Raw genomic sequence first — 19,176 nt, 5'->3', positions numbered from 1 at the left:
GCTTTCTAACTACAGGTCTTTCTTCCTTGTTGGAGCCTGTCCAGCACAGGACAGTGTCCCTTAGGACCAGGCTCCACCCAGCTCACCATCTGTCCTTCTACCTCCCCACTGGGGACACAGCTGCACTAACAGGAGAACCAGTAGCCTCAAGGATCCCAGGGAGGCCATGGAGTCCTCTGCCTTGCCTTGTACCGATGCTGCCACCCCCCATTCTGTCCACATGGGAAGCTGCCACTCACTTCTCAAAACAGCTTAAATGGCTCCTTGCTGGGAAGCCCTTCCTAGTCATCTATACCCCATCAACAGGTGCTCAGCTGTTCTAAGAGAGCTTTGTTCACATCTCCATCAGGGTTTATGTCCCTGGGTTGAACCTGATCATGTGGATGAATGGTGTCTATAATCTCTCCATACCTCTCCCAGCACACCAACAAAGGCCACATACAAAACAGTGTTGCCTCTCCCCGACAGGGTATCAGACTCCAGTGTGATAAAGGGTTCTTATTCTAAAAACTGACCTCCGTATAATCTGACACGAAAAATGAGGTTGTTCCATCATACTCCACAAAATGCTTTGGGAATAGTTTCACCCATGTTTCATCTCCATAAAAAATAATTCTTTTCCCAGCTGCTTTTGCCTGTGTGATCACGTTGTCTTCCACCAGTGCGGGGGAATTGAGGTTCCTGACAACATCGATGAAGCCGGGGAGGCTCCCTGTCATCATTGCCTGCAGAAGGAAAACGTTCATGAAGTTAGACTATGGAATCCAAAGCACAGCATAGGAAGGAGCGCCGCAGATCACGTTATGGATGAAAGAGGAGAGCTTGAAACTAGGACATCCCCAATACTGGAAGCTGGGTCAGAGGGGAAAGCTGCACACAGATTTTGGCAAAACTAGCAAACCTGCTCTCAAAGACTTGACTGTCTTTCAGCCAATGAGAGGATGAAGGAGGAAGCTGGGGCAGCTGGACCACCGTGGTAGACAGAAAAGCTGCAGGTTAGAGCAACTGAAGAAAACGGCAAAGCATGGTATACACTGAAAACATGAAGCTGTATACTCAACTGACTATCAGGTCCCCACCTAAGCTTCAAATCTGCCCTGTGTGATAAGCAAACTCTGTGTACTCACCTTACAACCTAGCCATTCTAATGACCATGCCATGTGTACAAGCAGCCTCTCCCACAGTCTCTGTGCAAGAACTCTCAGAAATTCTCATAGTAAACTGGCCCAGGGGTGCTGGTGGGACACCCCTGCTCCAAACGCGCGCGCACACACACACACACACACACACACAGCACCATCATTTCTGGGAGGAAAGGTTGGGTGTCACATATCCCCATACCTTTCTGATGCAGAATTATGTCAACAATCTCCCTCACTTCAACACAGTCTCAGAGGCTATAGTAATGGGTCACGTGTCTCCTGTGATCTGGAGTTATCCAACAACCCATGACACTGGCATTTAGGGACCTACCTGTGCAATGAAAATAAACAGAAATCTGGATAATGACAATAGGCCCAATTTTGCCAGGTCTTTAACAGCAAAAAAACAACCAACCAAACAAACCAAATATGAATTAACCTGATTTCTGGAATGCCAGAGGAACTCAGCAAATCCTCTCCCCTAAGAGTAATGACAAAATGGGACAGAACTGCCCAAAACAACCATTTTAAGACTTAGAAAACTTACCAAGGATTTATAACAAATTGAGAAGTTCTTATCTAAGACAAACTACAGAATCTCAATAAGAGCTGTGAGTAACCTGTGGTGTTTTAACATAGGCTGCTACCCTTCCCCTACTCCCATCATGTCGTGGCCATGGGGACCTGATGGGTCCATCTGACCTGGAACTGCACGGAGAAGTCCCAAGCTAGGGATGTGTTGAAAACAGGGAAGGCCAACATCACAGCTGCCAAAGCCATCAGTGCTGTTTTTGGTAACAGACAAGCCCAACACTCAGAAATGGGATCTGGGGGGAACCCGGGTGGCTCAGTGGGTTAAGCCTCTGCCTTCAGCTCAGGTCATGATCTTGGAGTCCTGGGATTGAGCCCCACATTGCCAGGAGAGAGCTTCTCTCTCTCCCTCTGCCTCTCTTCCAGCTTGTGTGCACACGCACGTGCTCTCTCTCTCTCAAATAAAAAAATAAAATCTTTAAAAAACGGGATCTAGGTTGGGGCGCCTCGGTGGCTCAGTCAGTTAAGCGTCTGACTCTTGATCTCAGCTCAGATCTTGATCTCAGGGTCATAAGTTAAAGCCCCACATTGGGTTCCATGCTGGACATGGAGTCTACTTAAAAAAAAAATTGAAATAAAAAAAAATGGGGTTTAGGGAATGAGACAGGTATAGCAGATTTCTGTAAGCGCCCACTGAGCTGTGTGCACACATGGGGCTGATTGTGCACTCAGGAGAGAGCAGATAATGCCTAATAATCCACTCCTTTTAGCGGAACAGGAGACCCTACACAGAAAGTGACAGGGCAGGCTTATTAGGTGCCTGAATAGTGAGTACGAACCACACATAGACCCCTGGGAAGGGCGGAAGGCCTACTTGTTTAAGCACAACCTGCGACCAGTCACTGGCTAACCACTAACTATGTTCATTCAGGGGTGACCTTTTGGAAGACCAGCTTAAAATAAAAACAAGAATTTAAAACAAAAACAAGCAGATGCCAGTTACTGTGCACTCCAGGAGAAAGACTCTACAGAATGAGTTTAGGCAAGTAACTCACTGACAAACCAGCAAAATGATAGCAAGAACCACCACTCCCGGGGTGGAGGATGAGGATCCAGAGTTGAGGTGAGGGTTGCACGGATAGACCACATTTGTTAAATCTCACCAGACCGTACACATAAGAATGTCTGCACTGCACTGTATGAAAATTCTGCCTCAATGAAATTATTTTTTAAAAACGTGAGCCTCTCTTTCACCCCAGAATTTTACTATTTATAGGCAACCAGTTACTTTGGGTAAGTACTCTTTCATATATTTTCCTGTATGTGTACAATCACAAATATACAATGGTATAAATATATAAACAATTCTGCAACTTGCTTTTATTTTTCAATTAATAACATATCCCTAACTTCTCTCCCCCAGAAAACTCACAGTTACTTTATTTATTTATTTATTTAAAACTCAGCTACAAAGTACTCAGTATTTGGACCAAGACCATTTTAATGGACATGCATTTTAACAAGCTTGCAATGCAAGTGCCATTTGAGCTGAGACCTGAAGGCTGACATGTTGTTGTCTAGGGGAGGGGAAGGGAGGTACAGTGGGGCTTCCCAGGCGGAACACAGCAAACTGTGAAAGCCCCAAGGCTGAGAGATGGCGGCATGCTTGGGGTATGTGTGATCTATGTGGATGAATGACACAGGAAGAGGAAAAGCAGCTCAGATGAGGATGAGGTAAATGGGAACAGGACCATGCAGACTCGAGGCCTGGGTTAGTAGGCAGATATAAACGAGTGCAGGGTTTGAAGAAGAGCACCACGACCTGCTTTGTTTGCAGGGGCTTGGGCACTAGGAGGTGCTGAGAGACTTCTACAGTCCTGGCTGGAGAACACAGCATACTGGACCAGGGTGGCAAGAGTGCAGGGGCTGGCTCAATGTTGACAGTACTGTCTACCTTGTTTCGTATAAAGAAGATGATGATCAATCTTTACATTTTTACAGTGCAACAGACAAAAACTGGGCTTATAAATTGCTTTAGTTTGCCTTTCCCTGATTACTAGTACAGAATCTTTTCATATGTTTACTTGCCATTTCAATGTCTTCCTTTGTGGATTTCTTTATGTCCTTTGCCATTGGATTGTTGTCCTTGGTCAGATTCTCTTTACACATCATGGGCTTAATATCTTGTTTGTGATGTCAACTGTCAATAATTTTTCCAGTTTATCATTTGTCAGTTGACTTGGTTTTTGTGTCTTTCACCACATAAATGTTTTTGGTTTCCATGTGGTCTAATCTGTCCATCCTTTTCCCAGGGGATTTTATAAGGTATTTGCCTCCTTCTCATATTAGACTGTGTTCCCACTGACATTTTTGAGGAGGGCAGGGACTACTTGGTACACTTCACCCCAGGAAGCATGCAGGCAGTTGGGAGCCCTAGGAAGTCTAAGTGAGAGCCCATGTCTGCCATCACCTTGGAGGTCATCCTGCAGTTGTTGTGACCTTGAGAACAGTAGTTTCTTCGCTTCTGAGAATGAAGGAGAGCTCTGCAGAAACTACTGGAAGAGGATGTGGCCTGGTCACCCTATTCAGCAGCGACCAACAGAGGCTCTGGAACCAGACACACATAGGCTAGGGTTGGTTTCTGATGCCAGCTGTGTGGTTTTACCACTTCAAGTCTGTTTCCTCATCAGGAAAATGGAGAAGACGGCAGTGTCTGCCTCACGGAGCCTAGGTCATGGGGCTGTTGTGACAGCACATGACATAACATCTGTGCTTTGTGCTCACTGCAGTCAATTGGTCAGTACCTGCTCCTTATGATGACTATAAATTCGCTGAAGAAAGGAAAAGCATTCACAAATTAGTTAACACGAGAAAGTGCTAGGAAAGTGCTATTAGTCTGAATCACTAAGATCAGCATTTTGTGACAACTGCATCAATACCTCAAGATTAATATATCCCTTCCCTAACAGGAGGCAGGGTAGGGGACACACTCCTTAGCCAATTACTACCGAATCCTACCAAATTCTAGAGCTGTGAACCCTAACTCCAATATGTATTTCTGGTTCTAGCTCTCCATTCCTGGGAAATGAGAAGCAAGAACCTGCAAAGGCCTGAAAGCAAATAAAATGAAGCACAAGACTGGTTCCATGAAATGACACAAACAGGCTGGAAACGGGAGGCCCCAAGAACCACAGTAGCTGACACATGCAGTCTGGACACAGTCTGAAGCCTACACACCCACTTACATGCTTTCTTATAAACCTACTCAGATTCCTTACCAGGGGGAAGGAATGGGTTCCTTCCACACCTTCAATAGAACAGATGAAGAAATCAGTGCTCCTGATGGTGAGGAGCCTGGATGCCTTTCTTCCAGCTTTAACAAGACTGGCCTCAGCAGAATGAACATTCTTGAGAGGCCATCCCTGAGCTTCTTGACTGAAGGTGCCCCACTCTCTCCGTTTCTCATCAGTGTCATATTCTCCTCCCTGATTCCTTCCACAGCACTTATCACTTTTTGAAACTATCCCGATTATTTATTTATATAATTACATATCTTTTCTCCCCTCAATTAGAAATTAAGCTCCATGACGATAGGACACTTGTTCTTCATTGAATCTCTCTTATCTAAAACTGTGTGATACACAAAAGATGTTCAGTAAATACTGCTGAATGAAGGACACACTACATCCCAAAGTTGCAGAAAGTGGGAAACGCAAGAAAATAGGTCAAGAAGAGATGTGGTATTAACCCTTTCAATCCCAGACGGTTTCATTCATCCAGTAAACAATTACTGAATACCTACCAAATACTGAATCAAGTAGTGGCTCCTTCTCACCAAATAACAAGGTGTCACATGATCAGCCATAGATGGAAGGCTCCAACCAGAGACTATCTTACCGTACCAGCCACACAGTCACAAACTTTTAAGCTCCTCTGTCTCTTTCTGCCTCCTCTCCTTTACTCACCCTTCAGTTTCAACTTGTCATTTCTTCAGGCAGGCTTTTCTGACCCTCGATCTACACCGAGGCCTCCCAACCCCCCCAGTAATGAGCATCACATCCTGCTCTTTCTCATCATCATGTATTAATCACACTTTAAACTATAAATCAGTTTGTCTGCTCATTTGCTTAATGGCTATGTCTTTCACAGGTGACGAAAAGCTCCATGAAAGCAGATACTATGTTGCCCTAACTGCAAACCCTTTACAGTAGTTGCGTAATAAATAGTTCTTGAGCCAATCAGTACAGCTTTACCCTTTCTTCTTCTTCTTTTTTTAAACTCATAGTTCATGGGTAAAGCACTATGCACTTTAAAGCCACACTCACTAGGCTGAGCACCTCAAAGGTGAGTTATATAGTAGAATCAGTGATAACTATTGAGGCCAGATCATGCAGGTTTGGTCATTATTTATACCATAGTTGTGGACAAGCCATCTAACTTACCTGAGTTAGTTTGTGATCTATAAAGTCAAGAGACTGAACTAGATTAACCCGAAAGGCTGGAATGTAAGTGACCCACTGATGATTAAAGAAGAGACCAGATTAGCAAGGAGGACACTATCTTCAGGATTAGGCTAACCTGACTGATCTGGCTCTAAACACCTTATGCCCTCCATGAAGTGCGAACTTGGGGCTACTTGACAAGAGACACAAATCATGGGTCTCAGTTCTACCCTATCTTGTGCGGCTTTGTCAGCATTTTATTGCCCCAGCCAGGTGGACAGCACTCAACTAATTTCCACCAAGTTAAAATTGGGACTCTAGGTAAAAGAGTAGAGAGAGCCCCTCCAAACCTCCCAAAGAGCCAAATCATGACTTACAACACATTAAGTCAAACTGTTTACCTTGATTCGAGGCATGGTAACTGTAGGCAGCTTGGCTTCAGCCACAAAACTATGAGATGCTCCTTTCTCCACAAGATAAGTTGTGTAGGGCATAAATTTCACACCCTTTGACCCAAACACAAAATCATCTCTCAAGCCATCTATCAGCATAATAACAACTTTTCTGAATAGAGGTGGTGGGAGCTTGGTCCAGTTGGAAAGGTCTCCTAAAAATGTTTGAAAGGAAAAAGGAAATTAAGTTTTTAAACTGTATTTAGCTCCCTAGCACCTTATAATCTGCTTCTGGCCCACTTCTCTAGCACATATGCTGTCATATCTACCTAACCCAAGCCAAAGAAAAGGACCGGTTACTGGACAGTGCGAGGATACTGAGGAAGCTGAAGGAGCCCCCGTATTAACCATGAATTGCTCTATGCATGGTGTGTACTGGGGAAGAAGAGTTCCTGCGTGAGAACCCTGGATATCTGACATTTGCGGAGCTTGATTCAAAACACAGTGCAGCGGGTAGGGGATGGGTAAGTGTCTACAAACTGTCGACACGGTCAGTGGCTGGTATTGTGGGGACCTAGTGAAAAACGGGAGAGCCTTTACCTAGTGCGTACTACTGGGTAAGTGAGGGCCACTGGCAGGAAAAGGGGGACATTCACTGAAAGAATGTCACAGAAGAAAACGCAGTGCTTGGGGTCAGCGGAATCTTATATGCTGTGTCTTACTGAGCAGAAAGGGTGCCTGGGAAAGGGAGTGACACAACGGACTGTTCGGGCAGGGGGCGGGGCTGTGACGGGACGAGCGACGTCAGGAGACAAGTTAGAGCAGGTGTGCAGAGCTTTCTCCGCGGCGACCAGGGAGGAGACTGCAGCGTGCCTGGTAGTGGTGGATGCCACACGCTGTGGCGTACAGAAAGGGGCTGGGGCGGTAGAGAGAGGACTCCTGGGCGTGGAGTCCTCTCCTCCCAACGAGGAGAACACTCGGAAGTCCCGAGAAATGCGAGAGGCGATGCTCATAGGAGGCTCCTTTGGAGAAAGGGGTGGGGAGGAGGGGAGACGGCCGGGGAGGGGTCCGTACCAGCTGAGGGCTCGGGCGCTGGAGGCTCTGCTTGGTGCTCCGTCCTGGAGGAGGAACGAATCGGAGCCGGGAAGAATCCCCGAAGGAAAAGCGCGACCCCGAGCACCTGGATCACCACGCAGCAGGCGGCAAAGGTCCCGGAGCCCAGCCGCATCGTGCCTAACCGCTGGGCGCGGATCCCGGGTCCCTGACCCCAGTACGAGCCTTGCCCCGACGGGCAGCTTCCGGGAGCTGCCGCCGAACAAGCGTGAACTGGCCCGCATAACTGGTGCCCGCTCAGTGTGTCATCACGTCCGCCGTCGCGCCGGAAATACGCAAAGGGAAGGCGCTTGCCGGCGCCGGCAGTCCCCACAGTCCCCGAACCCCTTGCCAATACTTCCGGCGCGTGCACTGGCGAACTCCCTCCCGCCCGCGAGGCCCCTCCCTCGCGTCCCAGTGGGTCCCGCAGGGTCCGGTTCGGGAGGTGGGAGGCTGTCTTGTGCCATACCTCCTGCTAGGAGCTCTCAGCTGTGTCGCATCGGCCTGACGTGTAAGGTGCCGTCGCCTCCGAGCGCTCACCTGTCGTGGGCAGGTGTGTGCCGCGGACTCCTTTAAGCTGCGCCGCTGTCCCATTGCGGGGTGACCTAGAGAAGGTCAAGGCGTCCGTATGCAAACCAGACGCCAGTACCTTGTTGGGATCCCGTGCGACCCCTTCCCCGAACGCCTCCTCTGTCCCCGGCCTCGACGTGTGCTGGGACCAGGAATTCGCGGGAGGCTGACGCGCCGGGCTGAGCTGTGGAGGCGGCTGCCCGCCGCACTCCGGAGCCCGGGAGTGACCGGTTGCAATAGAGAAGCCCGCGGTTTTCCGCTCGAGGGCTGGCCGGTGCTCTGTGCTCGCAGCTCCGCTGCTGTCATGCTGTGGGACAGCAGCTGGGGTCACGCCCGTCTTCCACCAGCCTTCCCTCCGCACCTTTCTTGGACCCGAGCCCCGTTCCCAGGCCGAGGCGGGCTCGAAGGGGTGTCTGCAGGCCTTAAATGTGGTCCTGGGACAAGTCTGCGACTTCAGGCTGTGGCGGTTATTGGTTTCCACCACCTCCCAGTACTCACTCACCCTGAGTGTTAATAACAGCCTCTGAACAACAGCTGGACTTTCTAGTTATCACCTGCCAGGCACCCGGTCAAGCCCTTGAAGTTATTTTATTTGATCACAAGAACCCTTTAAAGTAGTCATTATTCTTCATTGCAAACCCAGAAATGAAGTAACGTGTCTAAAGTGACACAGCTAAAGAGGCACAGGACAAAGATTTAGAGCCCACAGTCTGACAGCCTGTGCTTTGAATCTCCACACTTTGTTGCCTTTTAAAAGATAAACAAAGGGCGCCTGTGTGCCTCAATTGGTTAAGCAACCGCCTTGGCTCAGGTTATGATCCCAGAGTCCTGGGATCAAGTCCCGCATGGGGCTCCCAGCTTTGCTGAGGGTCTGCTTCTCCCTCTGACCTTCTCCTTGCTCATGCTCTCTCTCTCTCAAATAAATAAATGAAATCTTTAAAAAACCCAAGAAACAAAACAAAACCAAAGATTACATCCTCCCTTACAGGGGTCTTTGTTATGGGCTGAGTTTTATCCTTCCAAAAATTCATTATGTTGACATCCTAAACCTCAGTACTTCAGAATCTGATTGTATTCAAAGATACATTTTAAAGACGTAAGTCAAAATAAGGTATTAACTTTAAAAATAAAACTGCCCATTATTTTACCTGCCAAGTAAGTTTATTCAGAAATGCAGAGAATTGTAATGCAAGACCAGCAAGTTATAGCAAACATGGAAGAAGTTGTTCTATTTTTATTTAATTGATTTTATTTTTTTTTAAAGTAGGCTCCACCAGCATGGAGCCCAACAGGGACACAGGTGAGGTCCGTGTGCCTTCCCATCTCTGAGATGCAGGAGCCTTGAGTCCCACCAAGAGCAAAGTTGTTTTTTCAGCAAGTGGAAGAGCGTCTTGCCATCATGGGAGGACAGAGAGCACTGGATGGCGGCCGCTGCCTCTGACCCTGGGTTAACTCCTTCCTTCCCTGGGCTTCAGATTCCACAGCTGTGCAGTCCCCCACCAGTGATGCAAAACTTGCAGCTTTGCCAGCCCAGCATTTGTTCTCACACCCAAGTCTAGCACCTCAGCTTGTCTTTGGGAACCACATCTCACCTGCTTCCCATCCAAACAGTTCCAGAGGGCAGACCCTACATTCCACCCACCTTGAAGATGGATGTATGATCCAGGTCTACCCAACCTCATGCTCTGTCTTCTAGGTGCTTTGATGGCTTCAAGAATAAGAATGTGACCCTAGACAGACCAACAACACTTAAAGCCATGACTTTTCATGGAACCCAAGAGAAAGAGAAAACTTCCCAGTAGAATCGATGGTGAGGGGATTTCAGCCTGGAGTTGCTACAGGCCCCAGATCCAGTAAGAGAGACTGTCTGTGAATGAGTCCACCCCAGAGCACTTGGCAGGATAGAGGGTTGGAGATGGTCCAGGTCACACTCTGACAGTGTGAGCCCCTGGGCTTGCAAAGTCTAAACACATTCCTAACTTGCCTCCTGCAAGTATTAATTTTTTTCTGATCATTTAAAAATATTAATTTATTTTACTTCAGTAGGTATGTCTGTTGGGTCCATGGTCAAAGGAGCGAGACTGATACAAAGCGAAGGTCAAGCAAAGCTTTATTTCATGCCAAGCATCGAGAATCAAACTGACTGGCCAGGGCCGTCTCTTGCAAAGAGGCCACCCCTCCCAGCCTCACAGACTAACTTTTATAGAGTAAAGATCATATGGTTGAGCCTGGCCACACACAGGTGACCAATTGAATTACAATTTACCCTATTGATGAGGGAGCACGAGGCTGGCTGAAGACAAAGCAAAAGCTGGTGCCTTGCACTCCCCTCTGCATCTGCTCCCCCTCAGTCCTATGTGTAGCATCCCTCAGGCAGCCCTGACTGCCATGAACAATAAGCAAATAGTTAATTTGCAGAGCTTACAATCCTGCTAGACAGGAGTCTCCCTTGGTTTACAAATGTCCTCAATCTCACTAACAAAGACGATTGATAGCAGGATTGTGACACCCCACCAAAAAGTCTCCCAACTATCTTAATGTTAATGGCTGGTCTAAAGACAACATTGATCCAGCAGCAAGGGCAAGGCCTCCGGTAGGCCTGGGACATCCTGGCACCTTGTAGGCCCTCTTTAGCATATGAAAACTCCATTGAAACCTCCCTTCTCCTCACCTTCCCCCAACCGCAGGGTACATAACCTGCCATCCCCCACAACCCAGGGCAGCAGCTCTTCCTGCCCACAACCCAGGGCAGCAGCTCTTCCTTCCCGTGCTTTAATAAACCACCATTTTGCACCAAAGATGTCTCAAGAATTCTTTCTTGGTCATTGGCTCCAGACTGCAGCCTACCGAACCTCACCTAGGTTCTAGAACTTCATCACTATAGTAGTTATTTGAACTAGCCCATCACTCTGGTCAGAACTGGCACCCAAAAGGCAGGGCCCACATTCTTGGGTGGTTAGGGAGGTGCTTTCCTGATTGGATGTCTCCACCTGGCTTGACTCATCCTTGTATTCTGGGCTCTGTTACCTCCTCCTGACCTGACATGTCCTGGTATATGGGCTCTGTTATCAGGGGCTGGTCAGTCCTATTTTACTGGTTTCCCAGACTTGTTTCTAAGTAAGTTCTTCTGGGGGTGGGGGGGCAGGGTCAATCTAAGTTTACCTCATAAACAACAAAATGGCTCGCTCTGGCTAAGTAGGCCCTTACAATGTCCTATTCTCTTCAAGCCAAAAAATCTCAGCTGACTTATCAGAATCAACAATCCCTGAGACTCCCTCTGCATGGTGTCCTCACTGGTCAGGGCATGGCTAAGGAGGGGAAGGCTGAGTGGGTCAGGTCTCAGAGGAGCTCCAGAACAGCTCTGTCCCTCTTCCTTCTCTGTCCTGGCAGAGGAGAACCCTTGAACAATGAGTGGAGAACCAGCAGGAGGAAGCGGTCCATGGATGACTAATTGGTCTGCTTGTTTTTTCCATATTTTAGGGTCCTTTTGTTAATCACCCATTTCCTCTAGGTTTTCTGTCTGGTACAATAAGTTTCTTCTATTTGACATTTTATTTCTTTCTAGTCTACAGAATAGTCACAACTCATGAACAAATATTGATGTGTTATTTTTAATTAAAGTCCATATTTTACTCAGGTTCCTTCTGTTTCTCCTCCTGCTCCAGTGTCCCTTTTCCAGCTCATGCCTCTCTAGGCTCTACTTGGCTGTAACAGTTTTTCAGACTTGCTTTGTTTCAATGATCTTGGTGTGTTGAGGAGGACTGGTCAGGCATTTTGTAGAAAGTCTTCTATTGGGATTTATTTGTTTTCCTCATGATTACATTGAGATTATGGATTTTGAGGAACCAGATCAGAGAGGTAAAGTGCTCTGTCATCACTTTATAATAAGGGAACGCTTGTCACTGTCCATGTTAATGTTGGTCACCTGGCTGAAGCAGTGATGGTCAGGGTTCCCCACCATGAAGTTACTTTTTTCCATGAGCATACAACGTGTCTTCATAAGTAGGAAAACACTGCACTGAGCCCAAACTTTAGGAGAGGGAAGTTAGCTCCATTTCCTTAATGGATGGCTGAGTGTCTACATCTACTATTTGGAATTCTTATAGTAGAGGTCTATTCCATTCCATTTGTAAAAAACAACAACTATGTAATCTGTTGATAGAAATGCAACTGAGTAATTTAAATGATCCCAATGGCTTCACTGAATAGTTCATTAATTAGGCAGCATCCCATTTAGCAAATGGAAATGAGCTCCTTTTAGCTGCAGGGAAGGGAAGGGATTTAAAGGCAGAGAAGGGATTGAAAAAAAAGAAATTACTAGAAAAGGATGCAGTGTCTCCTTCCAAAGGGCAACAGATGGGGCCATTCAGTTCATTTTCCAGCCTGACTGGTTAAAGTTTACACAGAGGTGAGAGTGTGTGAAACTGCAGTTAGATCAGGTAATAAGTCTTGGTTTGCTGGCTTGCATCTCTTGACACAAGTGACTCCATTTTGGGCCTGTTGTTTCTTTTAAAAAAGTCATTTATTTTGGTGCACCTAGGTGGCTCAGTTAAGTAGCTGCCTTCAGCTCAGGTCATGATCTCATGGTCCTGGGATCAATCTCCATGTTGGGCTCCCTGCTCCTCGGGGAACCTACTTCTCCCTCTCCCTTCTGCTCATGCACTTTATCTCAAATAAATAAATGAAATCTTTAAAGAATCATTTATTTTTACCAGTGTGGACACCAGGGCAGGTTATGCTCCAGCACTACAGTGTTTGGTCGCTGTCTCATTCCTGCTTTGGGATTGGGAGCACTTTCCATTGGTTCTTGTTTTCTGTTGACATCTTTCCATCTCTGTGGCTCTTTTCCTGGAACTTCTTTACTTTCTGATACTTCCCGATTATCCTGGCTCCTATACTTCCTGTCTCAGTTCTAGTGTCAGCAATTTCTTTAAGGAGCCCTGGTTAGTAGAGGATGGTATAAAAGTCTTACACGTGGGAGCTAAATTTGCTCAGCGGACAATGGGGGGCAGAGGAGGGTCTAGGTGTCCTCATTGCATAGTCTGTCTCTTAAGTAACTTTTATTAAAGTGATCTATATGTTAAAGTGGCAGATTTGGGGCAGCCTGCCCTTGGCCCCTATACCATCCTGTGACACTCCCACATCTCAAATAACTTAATTTCAGTAGATTGTGATTTACTCTTTGGGATATAAAAATGTTTATGTTTTTTAAAGATTTTATTTTTAAGTCATCACCACACCCAACATGGGCCTTGCATTCACAACTCTAAGATCAAGAGTTACATGCTCCACCAACTGAGCCAGTCAGGTGCCCCAAAGTGTTTGGGTCTTGACAAATGCATAGTGGCAGGTACAAATCATTAAAATATCGTGGAATTCACCCCCTGATCCTTTTATCATCTCCAGTTTTGCCTTTTCCAGAATCTCCTACAAATGGGGTCCCTCAGCGTGTAGCCTTTTCAGACTGGATTCTTTCACTTAGAAAAATACATGTAAAGTTCTTCCATGTCCTTGTATAGGGTGATGGTTCATTTCTTTTTATTGTTGGGTAGATTAACAGGAGAAAAACAAGTAAACGGAATAACTCTGTGAGGTGGCCCAGCCCTCAGCCTAATGCTATCTTCAACTAAAGACCAAAAGATTTTTGGGTGGTGGGAAGTCCAGTTAAGGGATGTTATCAGTGAGCCCTGTAAATGAGGGAATGGTTGTTACACAGACTTAAGTCTGTGCCTTCTCTTTTGGTAAGAATTCCTTGAGATTTAGTCATTATGTTCATGATACAGAGGTAAACAGGCTTACAAATGGAGCGTTCCTTTATGAGTGTACATTTCACTCACCAAATGGCAACTTTTACCCAGTTTTCAAAGATTCTCTCGTGTCTGCTGTTTCTTAAAATTAATCAGCCCAAATGACCCTTGCGCTAAAGAGGCATATTTTGGGTGGCATATTCTGCTTCCTTCCCATGGATGCACTCAGTTTGCTTCATTCATGGAAGGACATTCTGGTTTCTTTAAGTTTGTAACCATTATGAATAGAGCTACTGTGCATAACTGCATGTGAATTTTTGTTTGGAAATGATTTTTCAAAGCAGTTTTCTAAATACTAGAAGTGTAATTGTTGGATCTTAATATAAGACTTACTTAGGTTTGGGAAAAATAGCCTGTCTTCTGAAGGGACAGTTGCTGCCATCCTTCACCTTCTAGCAATTAATATTCTTGTTTTTGGAGCTTATAATTTGTAATAGGTGTGCACGTGCAGTACTGCACACCTATTTGTACCTATTGCTATTTGCACTTTCCTAATAATGAGGTAGAGCATGTTTTTGTATGCTTATTTTGTATTTGTATGTCTTCTTTGTCTAAGCATTTTCAGATCCTTACCTGTTATCGATTACGACGTTTGTGTCCTTATTGTTGAGTTCTGATAGTTTTTTGTGTATTTTGAATGCAAATATTTTGCCAAGTATGTATTTTGCAAACATTTCCTCCCATTTTTGGGCTTGTCTTTTGGTTTCCTGAGCAAGGTCTTTCACAGAGTAGAAGTTTTAATTTTAAGAAGTTCATGTTACCAATTTTTTTCTTTTGTGGATTTTTTCTTTTGTGGTTTTGTGGGTTAAAACTCACCACGGAACTCAAGGTCATGTGGATATTCTTTTATATTTTCTTTTTGATACTTTGATAGGTTTACATTTTAAAGTTATCTACAATTTTGAATCAATTTTGGTGTAAGTTGTAAAGCTTGTGTCTGCATTTCACTTAATTCCGTATGATTTCTAATTAATTGTTTCTATTTCTGGAGAAGTCAGGGGGCAATTGGATTCCATCTCATTTTCAGTTTCCAAAATGTAATGGATTCAGCTGGACCCCGGAAGGAACAGGTGCCTCCCCTGAACTGAGTGCACTGCATCCTGCACCGCCCCCACCGCCTTCAGGGGTCGCCTGAGTCACCGCACCGCATGCTGCGCCGCTCCCACCGCCCGCAGGGGGGCGCCCGACTCCCGCTCGCTACATTTGCGGGGCTTGCGCTCAGGCCGCTTTCTCCGGCGCGCGGGCAGGTGTTCCAAGGCTTCAGCACCATCTGCGAGGAAGCCCAGGCTTCTGGAGTATGCGGAGCCTCCTCCACAGTCAGGAGTCGAGCCTCCTCAGGACCGGCTGTGGAGACTTTGGGATGACGTGGGGCCGAGTCCACACCGACAGGACCCGCAATGGAGGGTGTGGGTCTGCATCTGCATCGATCGGAACCTGGCCTCCTCAGGACCCACTTTGAGGACTTTCGGAGGAGGTAGAGTTGAGTCCATGCTGATCCGAGTCTGGCCACCTCAGGACCCGCTGTGGAGACTTCGGGAGGATGCGGGGCTGCCTCCACGCTGACAGAAGCCCAGCCTCCTCAGGACCCGCTGTGGAAAACGTGGGGCCGCATCCACACTGACAGGACCTGCTGTGGAGGACGTGGGGCCGCGTCCACACCGACAGGAGCCCAGCCTCCTCAGGACCCACTGTGGGGGCTTCCGGAGGATGTAGGGTTGAGTCCATGCTGACAGGAGCCTGGCCTCCTCAGGCCTGGTAGCGGGAGAAGGTGAGCAGAAGCCGTCGGAGCGGGGACTGCCGAGGAGGTGCATGCTTGCAGGGTCCCACAGAGGAAGGTTGTGTCCTGTAGACGGTGGGGCTTCCGTGGCTTTGTGTGTGGTGCGGTGGCCTCCTGCTGGGCTGTGAGCAGGGCTGTGGGGATCCCCTGTGGTCTTTCCCTTGTCCACACCCGCTGCAGGGCTGGCCCGGATCTGGGAGCACCGGGCAACAGCGCGGACTCCGGGGGTGGCTGTGGAGAGAGTAGGTGTTTCCCCGGCACCTGTTCTTCCCTGAGTCCAGAGTGTCTCCCCGTCTCCTTCCATGTCTGTCATCAGTGTCTCACGGCTGTTGGAGGACAGGCCTGTCTCCTGCTCAGCGGTCATGGACAAGGTTGGGGGAAGCTGGGAGGGCTGCATGGAAGGCAAGTCCATGGAGAAAGGCAGGGGCTGGGGTGATGGAGAGTTCTCATCCGGGGAGCTGCAGGGTTGGTGATTTCCTGTAGGAGAGGAACCCCCAGCTTCCCCTGAGGGGCCTGGAGCAGGTGAGTCTCTAACGTGGGTCTGTCATGGCCCTGAGCGACAGGTGCCCCCTTCCCGGCTCCCTCTGGCTCTCCAACCTGCTTTACTGAAGCCTCCCATTCTGCTTCCTCACAGTTCTAACCAGGTTATGGGGGGTACTGTGGGAAACTGGGATTCCAAATCCCACTGCTTCTGCTGCGCCGGAGACACTGCCCAATTCAATCCTCCCACAAGCCTATTGCTGATGTGTGGCCTCCTGCAAGGGTGAGTGACCCATCCACGTGGGCATCCTGGACCTGGGGGGGGCTTGGCCTCCATCCCAAAGTCTGACGTCATCTCAGCTTCTGTGACATGATGCCCACGTGAATGTTTGCAAGAGTCATTGCCTCTGCAGTGATTTCACATCTGCAGTAACTTGTCACAGCCACACAAATACGCTTTACCTCCATATGCAGACCCTGTTTGCCACTTCACATGGGCTGCTTCGGTGCATTTTACCCCAAACAGGGATGCTCTCCTGAAGAACTACTACATAACCCAAAGTGAGGAAATCATGATGGTTCCCACATTTTAACCCAGACCACAGACCCACTTCAGCTGTCGCCACCTGCCACACTGTCTGAGATGTCTTTTCCATTCTGATCTAGTTTTCTTTTTCTGGAACTGCTCCTGAGACTTTCCCTTCTCTGTGCAACTCTGATGGATTTAAGGAGCACATGGCTCCAATCTGAATGGTATTTTCTATATGGCTTATGTCACTTGCACTGTTTTTGGTGTCCATCCATGTTGTGACATGCACCAGTCCTTCATTTTTTCACTAATATGTTTATGGTTAAACATAAGAACATTGACCACTTGAAATATTTCAGGTACAGTTCTCTGGCCTTAGCTGAGTTCCCACGGTTGTACATCATTCTCCAGACCTTTTTCATTCTCCCTGAGGGAGACTGTATGCATGAAACACCAACTCCCCATTCCCCTTCCCCTCAGCCCCTACAGCCACATCCAACTTTGTGTCTCCAGACACCTCATCCAAGTGGAATCATACAGTATCCGTCCTTCTGCGAAAACCAGCATCCTGTCCTTGTTCCTGATTTCAGAGTAGAGCTGTCAATCTTCAGACCCGAGCATGGTGTTTCCTATAGATTTCTTGAAAAAAAAAATTACCCCTTATTCCTGCTTTCATGAGTGTTTATATCAGCAACAGATGTTGGATTTTGGTTAGAATATTTTCTGCATCAATTGATATGAACACGTTTTTACTTGAAAACTTACTATGGTGGATAACATTGCTTGGTATCACTCTACTGAACAATGTTTGAAATGTTTGTGAAGACACACTTGCTTATAGGGCACAATATATTTACATTTATGGTGCACAAAAGAGCTCTTGGTTTTGACTTTTCCTAAGGAGGCTTCTTACATCTATTTTAAGAAAGGTATAGGAATGTGTTTTGCTGATTTTGTGATGATTTCAATGGGGTTGGGTTAGTGATTACGATGAGGGTTAGGGGTTAAGGTTAGGGTTAGGGTTGGGTTAGGATTAGGTTCTCCCTGTCCTCTTTTGCACAGAGCCCATTCTCCTCCAGTAACTGGAGTGATCTTTTTGGAACATTTCCTTTGGGCCTTTCTGTGGTCTGTTCCCCTCCTGTCCATCCTTTCTAGCCTTACCTCTCCTTCTGTGCCCTGCCCTCTGTGGGGTGTGGTTGTCTTATCTATGTCTCAAGCTCAATGCCAAGTCTTTCTATTTGCTGTGCCCTCAGCCTATGATCATTCTTCTCTCCCACTGCTTCATGTCTGGCTTGTGTCCTCACTTTCTGGGCCTCAATTTGCTGCTAATGACCTGATCCATGCCATCTGGGTGTATATGTGTGCCTGTCCCTTACTTAAATGTAGTGCCTGTCTTCCCTTTGTGAGTAATTTACTAACCTGCCAGTGATGGGGCAGGCATAGGGAAGTAGCCTTAGTGTCTGTACAAAAAATCAGTTTCAGAGGGGCTCACCACACTTGCCTAACGATGGGGGAGCTGCTTTCCCCATGTTGGGGAGCGGGTAGTCACCTCAAAAGGACACCAGCCATGTGAAATGGTTGGACAAGACTTAGATGAGGTAGATGACTTGTTGTGCAGATATAGACCTGAAGTTCTGTGACCACATGGGTGTGGAGATCCTGTCCCCCTTCTTTGGCACCCTGTACTCCAGTTTCTACCTGGCAGCCCACAAGGACTTCAGCGACAAGTGCCAGCCACAGTCCTAGACCCACATCCTCAGGGACCAGGGCAACATTTACTACTTGGGAACCTTTTTTGGGGTATCACTGATGAAGGTTCACTGAATGACCTTGACCTGTCACCATGCAATGGGGGTCAACCTGGCCAATGGGATGGAGGCCATGTGGCATGATGAAAGCCACTTAAACAGGTACATGCTGGACCACAAGCTCACCAAGATGCTATCCCTGGAGCACCCCTGGTACCTGCGGCTGCTGGGCTGTCCCCAGAAGACCTGTGGGACCCGTGGCTGCTGGGCTGTCTCTGGAGAACCAGTGGGACCCACAGCTGCTGGGCTATCCCTGGAGGACCTGTGGGACCTGCGGCTGCTGGGTTGTCCCCAGAGGACCTGTGGGACTTGTGGTGGCTGGGCTGTCCCTGGAGGACCTCTGGCTACCCATGACTGCTGGGCTACCCAACCACCATCCCACCCCAGCCATGAAGAAACTGAATTTGTGGCTGTGTCTAAGAATCACCAGGACACCCAGAATGCATGTGGGGCTGCCCCCATCTCCATTAGGGGGTGCTGCCAGTGGAGCCATCAGAGCAGGTTCCTTCTTCTGTTCCTTCGAGGGAGGCTGTGGAGCCCGTTACTGCCCACATGGGCATGTCCAGAGTCCCCAGCTACACCCACACACAGGAGGCCTGCCTGGGG

General features: G+C 47.6%; 1 protein-coding gene across 7 annotated transcripts in view; it reads right to left on the bottom strand.

Annotated features, from left to right (window-relative positions):
- PIGG (phosphatidylinositol glycan anchor biosynthesis class G) overlaps window positions 1-7,858 on the bottom strand; it is a 45,687-nt gene extending 37,829 nt beyond the window's left edge. For 6 of the 7 annotated variants that reach the window (XM_032333497.1, XM_032333496.1, XM_032333499.1 and 3 more), the window contains exons 1-3: window positions 7,582-7,858; window positions 6,517-6,722; window positions 516-725 (exon numbers count right to left, since the gene is read on the bottom strand). In XM_032333497.1, the coding sequence (XP_032189388.1) occupies window positions 516-725; window positions 6,517-6,722; window positions 7,582-7,735 (570 nt within the window). In that variant the 5' untranslated portion in view covers window positions 7,736-7,858. The remainder of the gene's footprint in view (window positions 1-515; window positions 726-6,516; window positions 6,723-7,581) is intronic. The other variant, XM_032333498.1, reaches the window with a different exon arrangement.
- Window positions 7,859-19,176: the final 11,318 nt, after the last annotated feature.

The sequence above is a fragment of the Mustela erminea genome, chromosome 2 (assembly GCF_009829155.1).
Source record: "Mustela erminea isolate mMusErm1 chromosome 2, mMusErm1.Pri, whole genome shotgun sequence".
NCBI lineage: Eukaryota > Metazoa > Chordata > Mammalia > Carnivora > Mustelidae > Mustela > Mustela erminea.
This window is presented reverse-complemented; position numbering and strand designations above follow the sequence as displayed.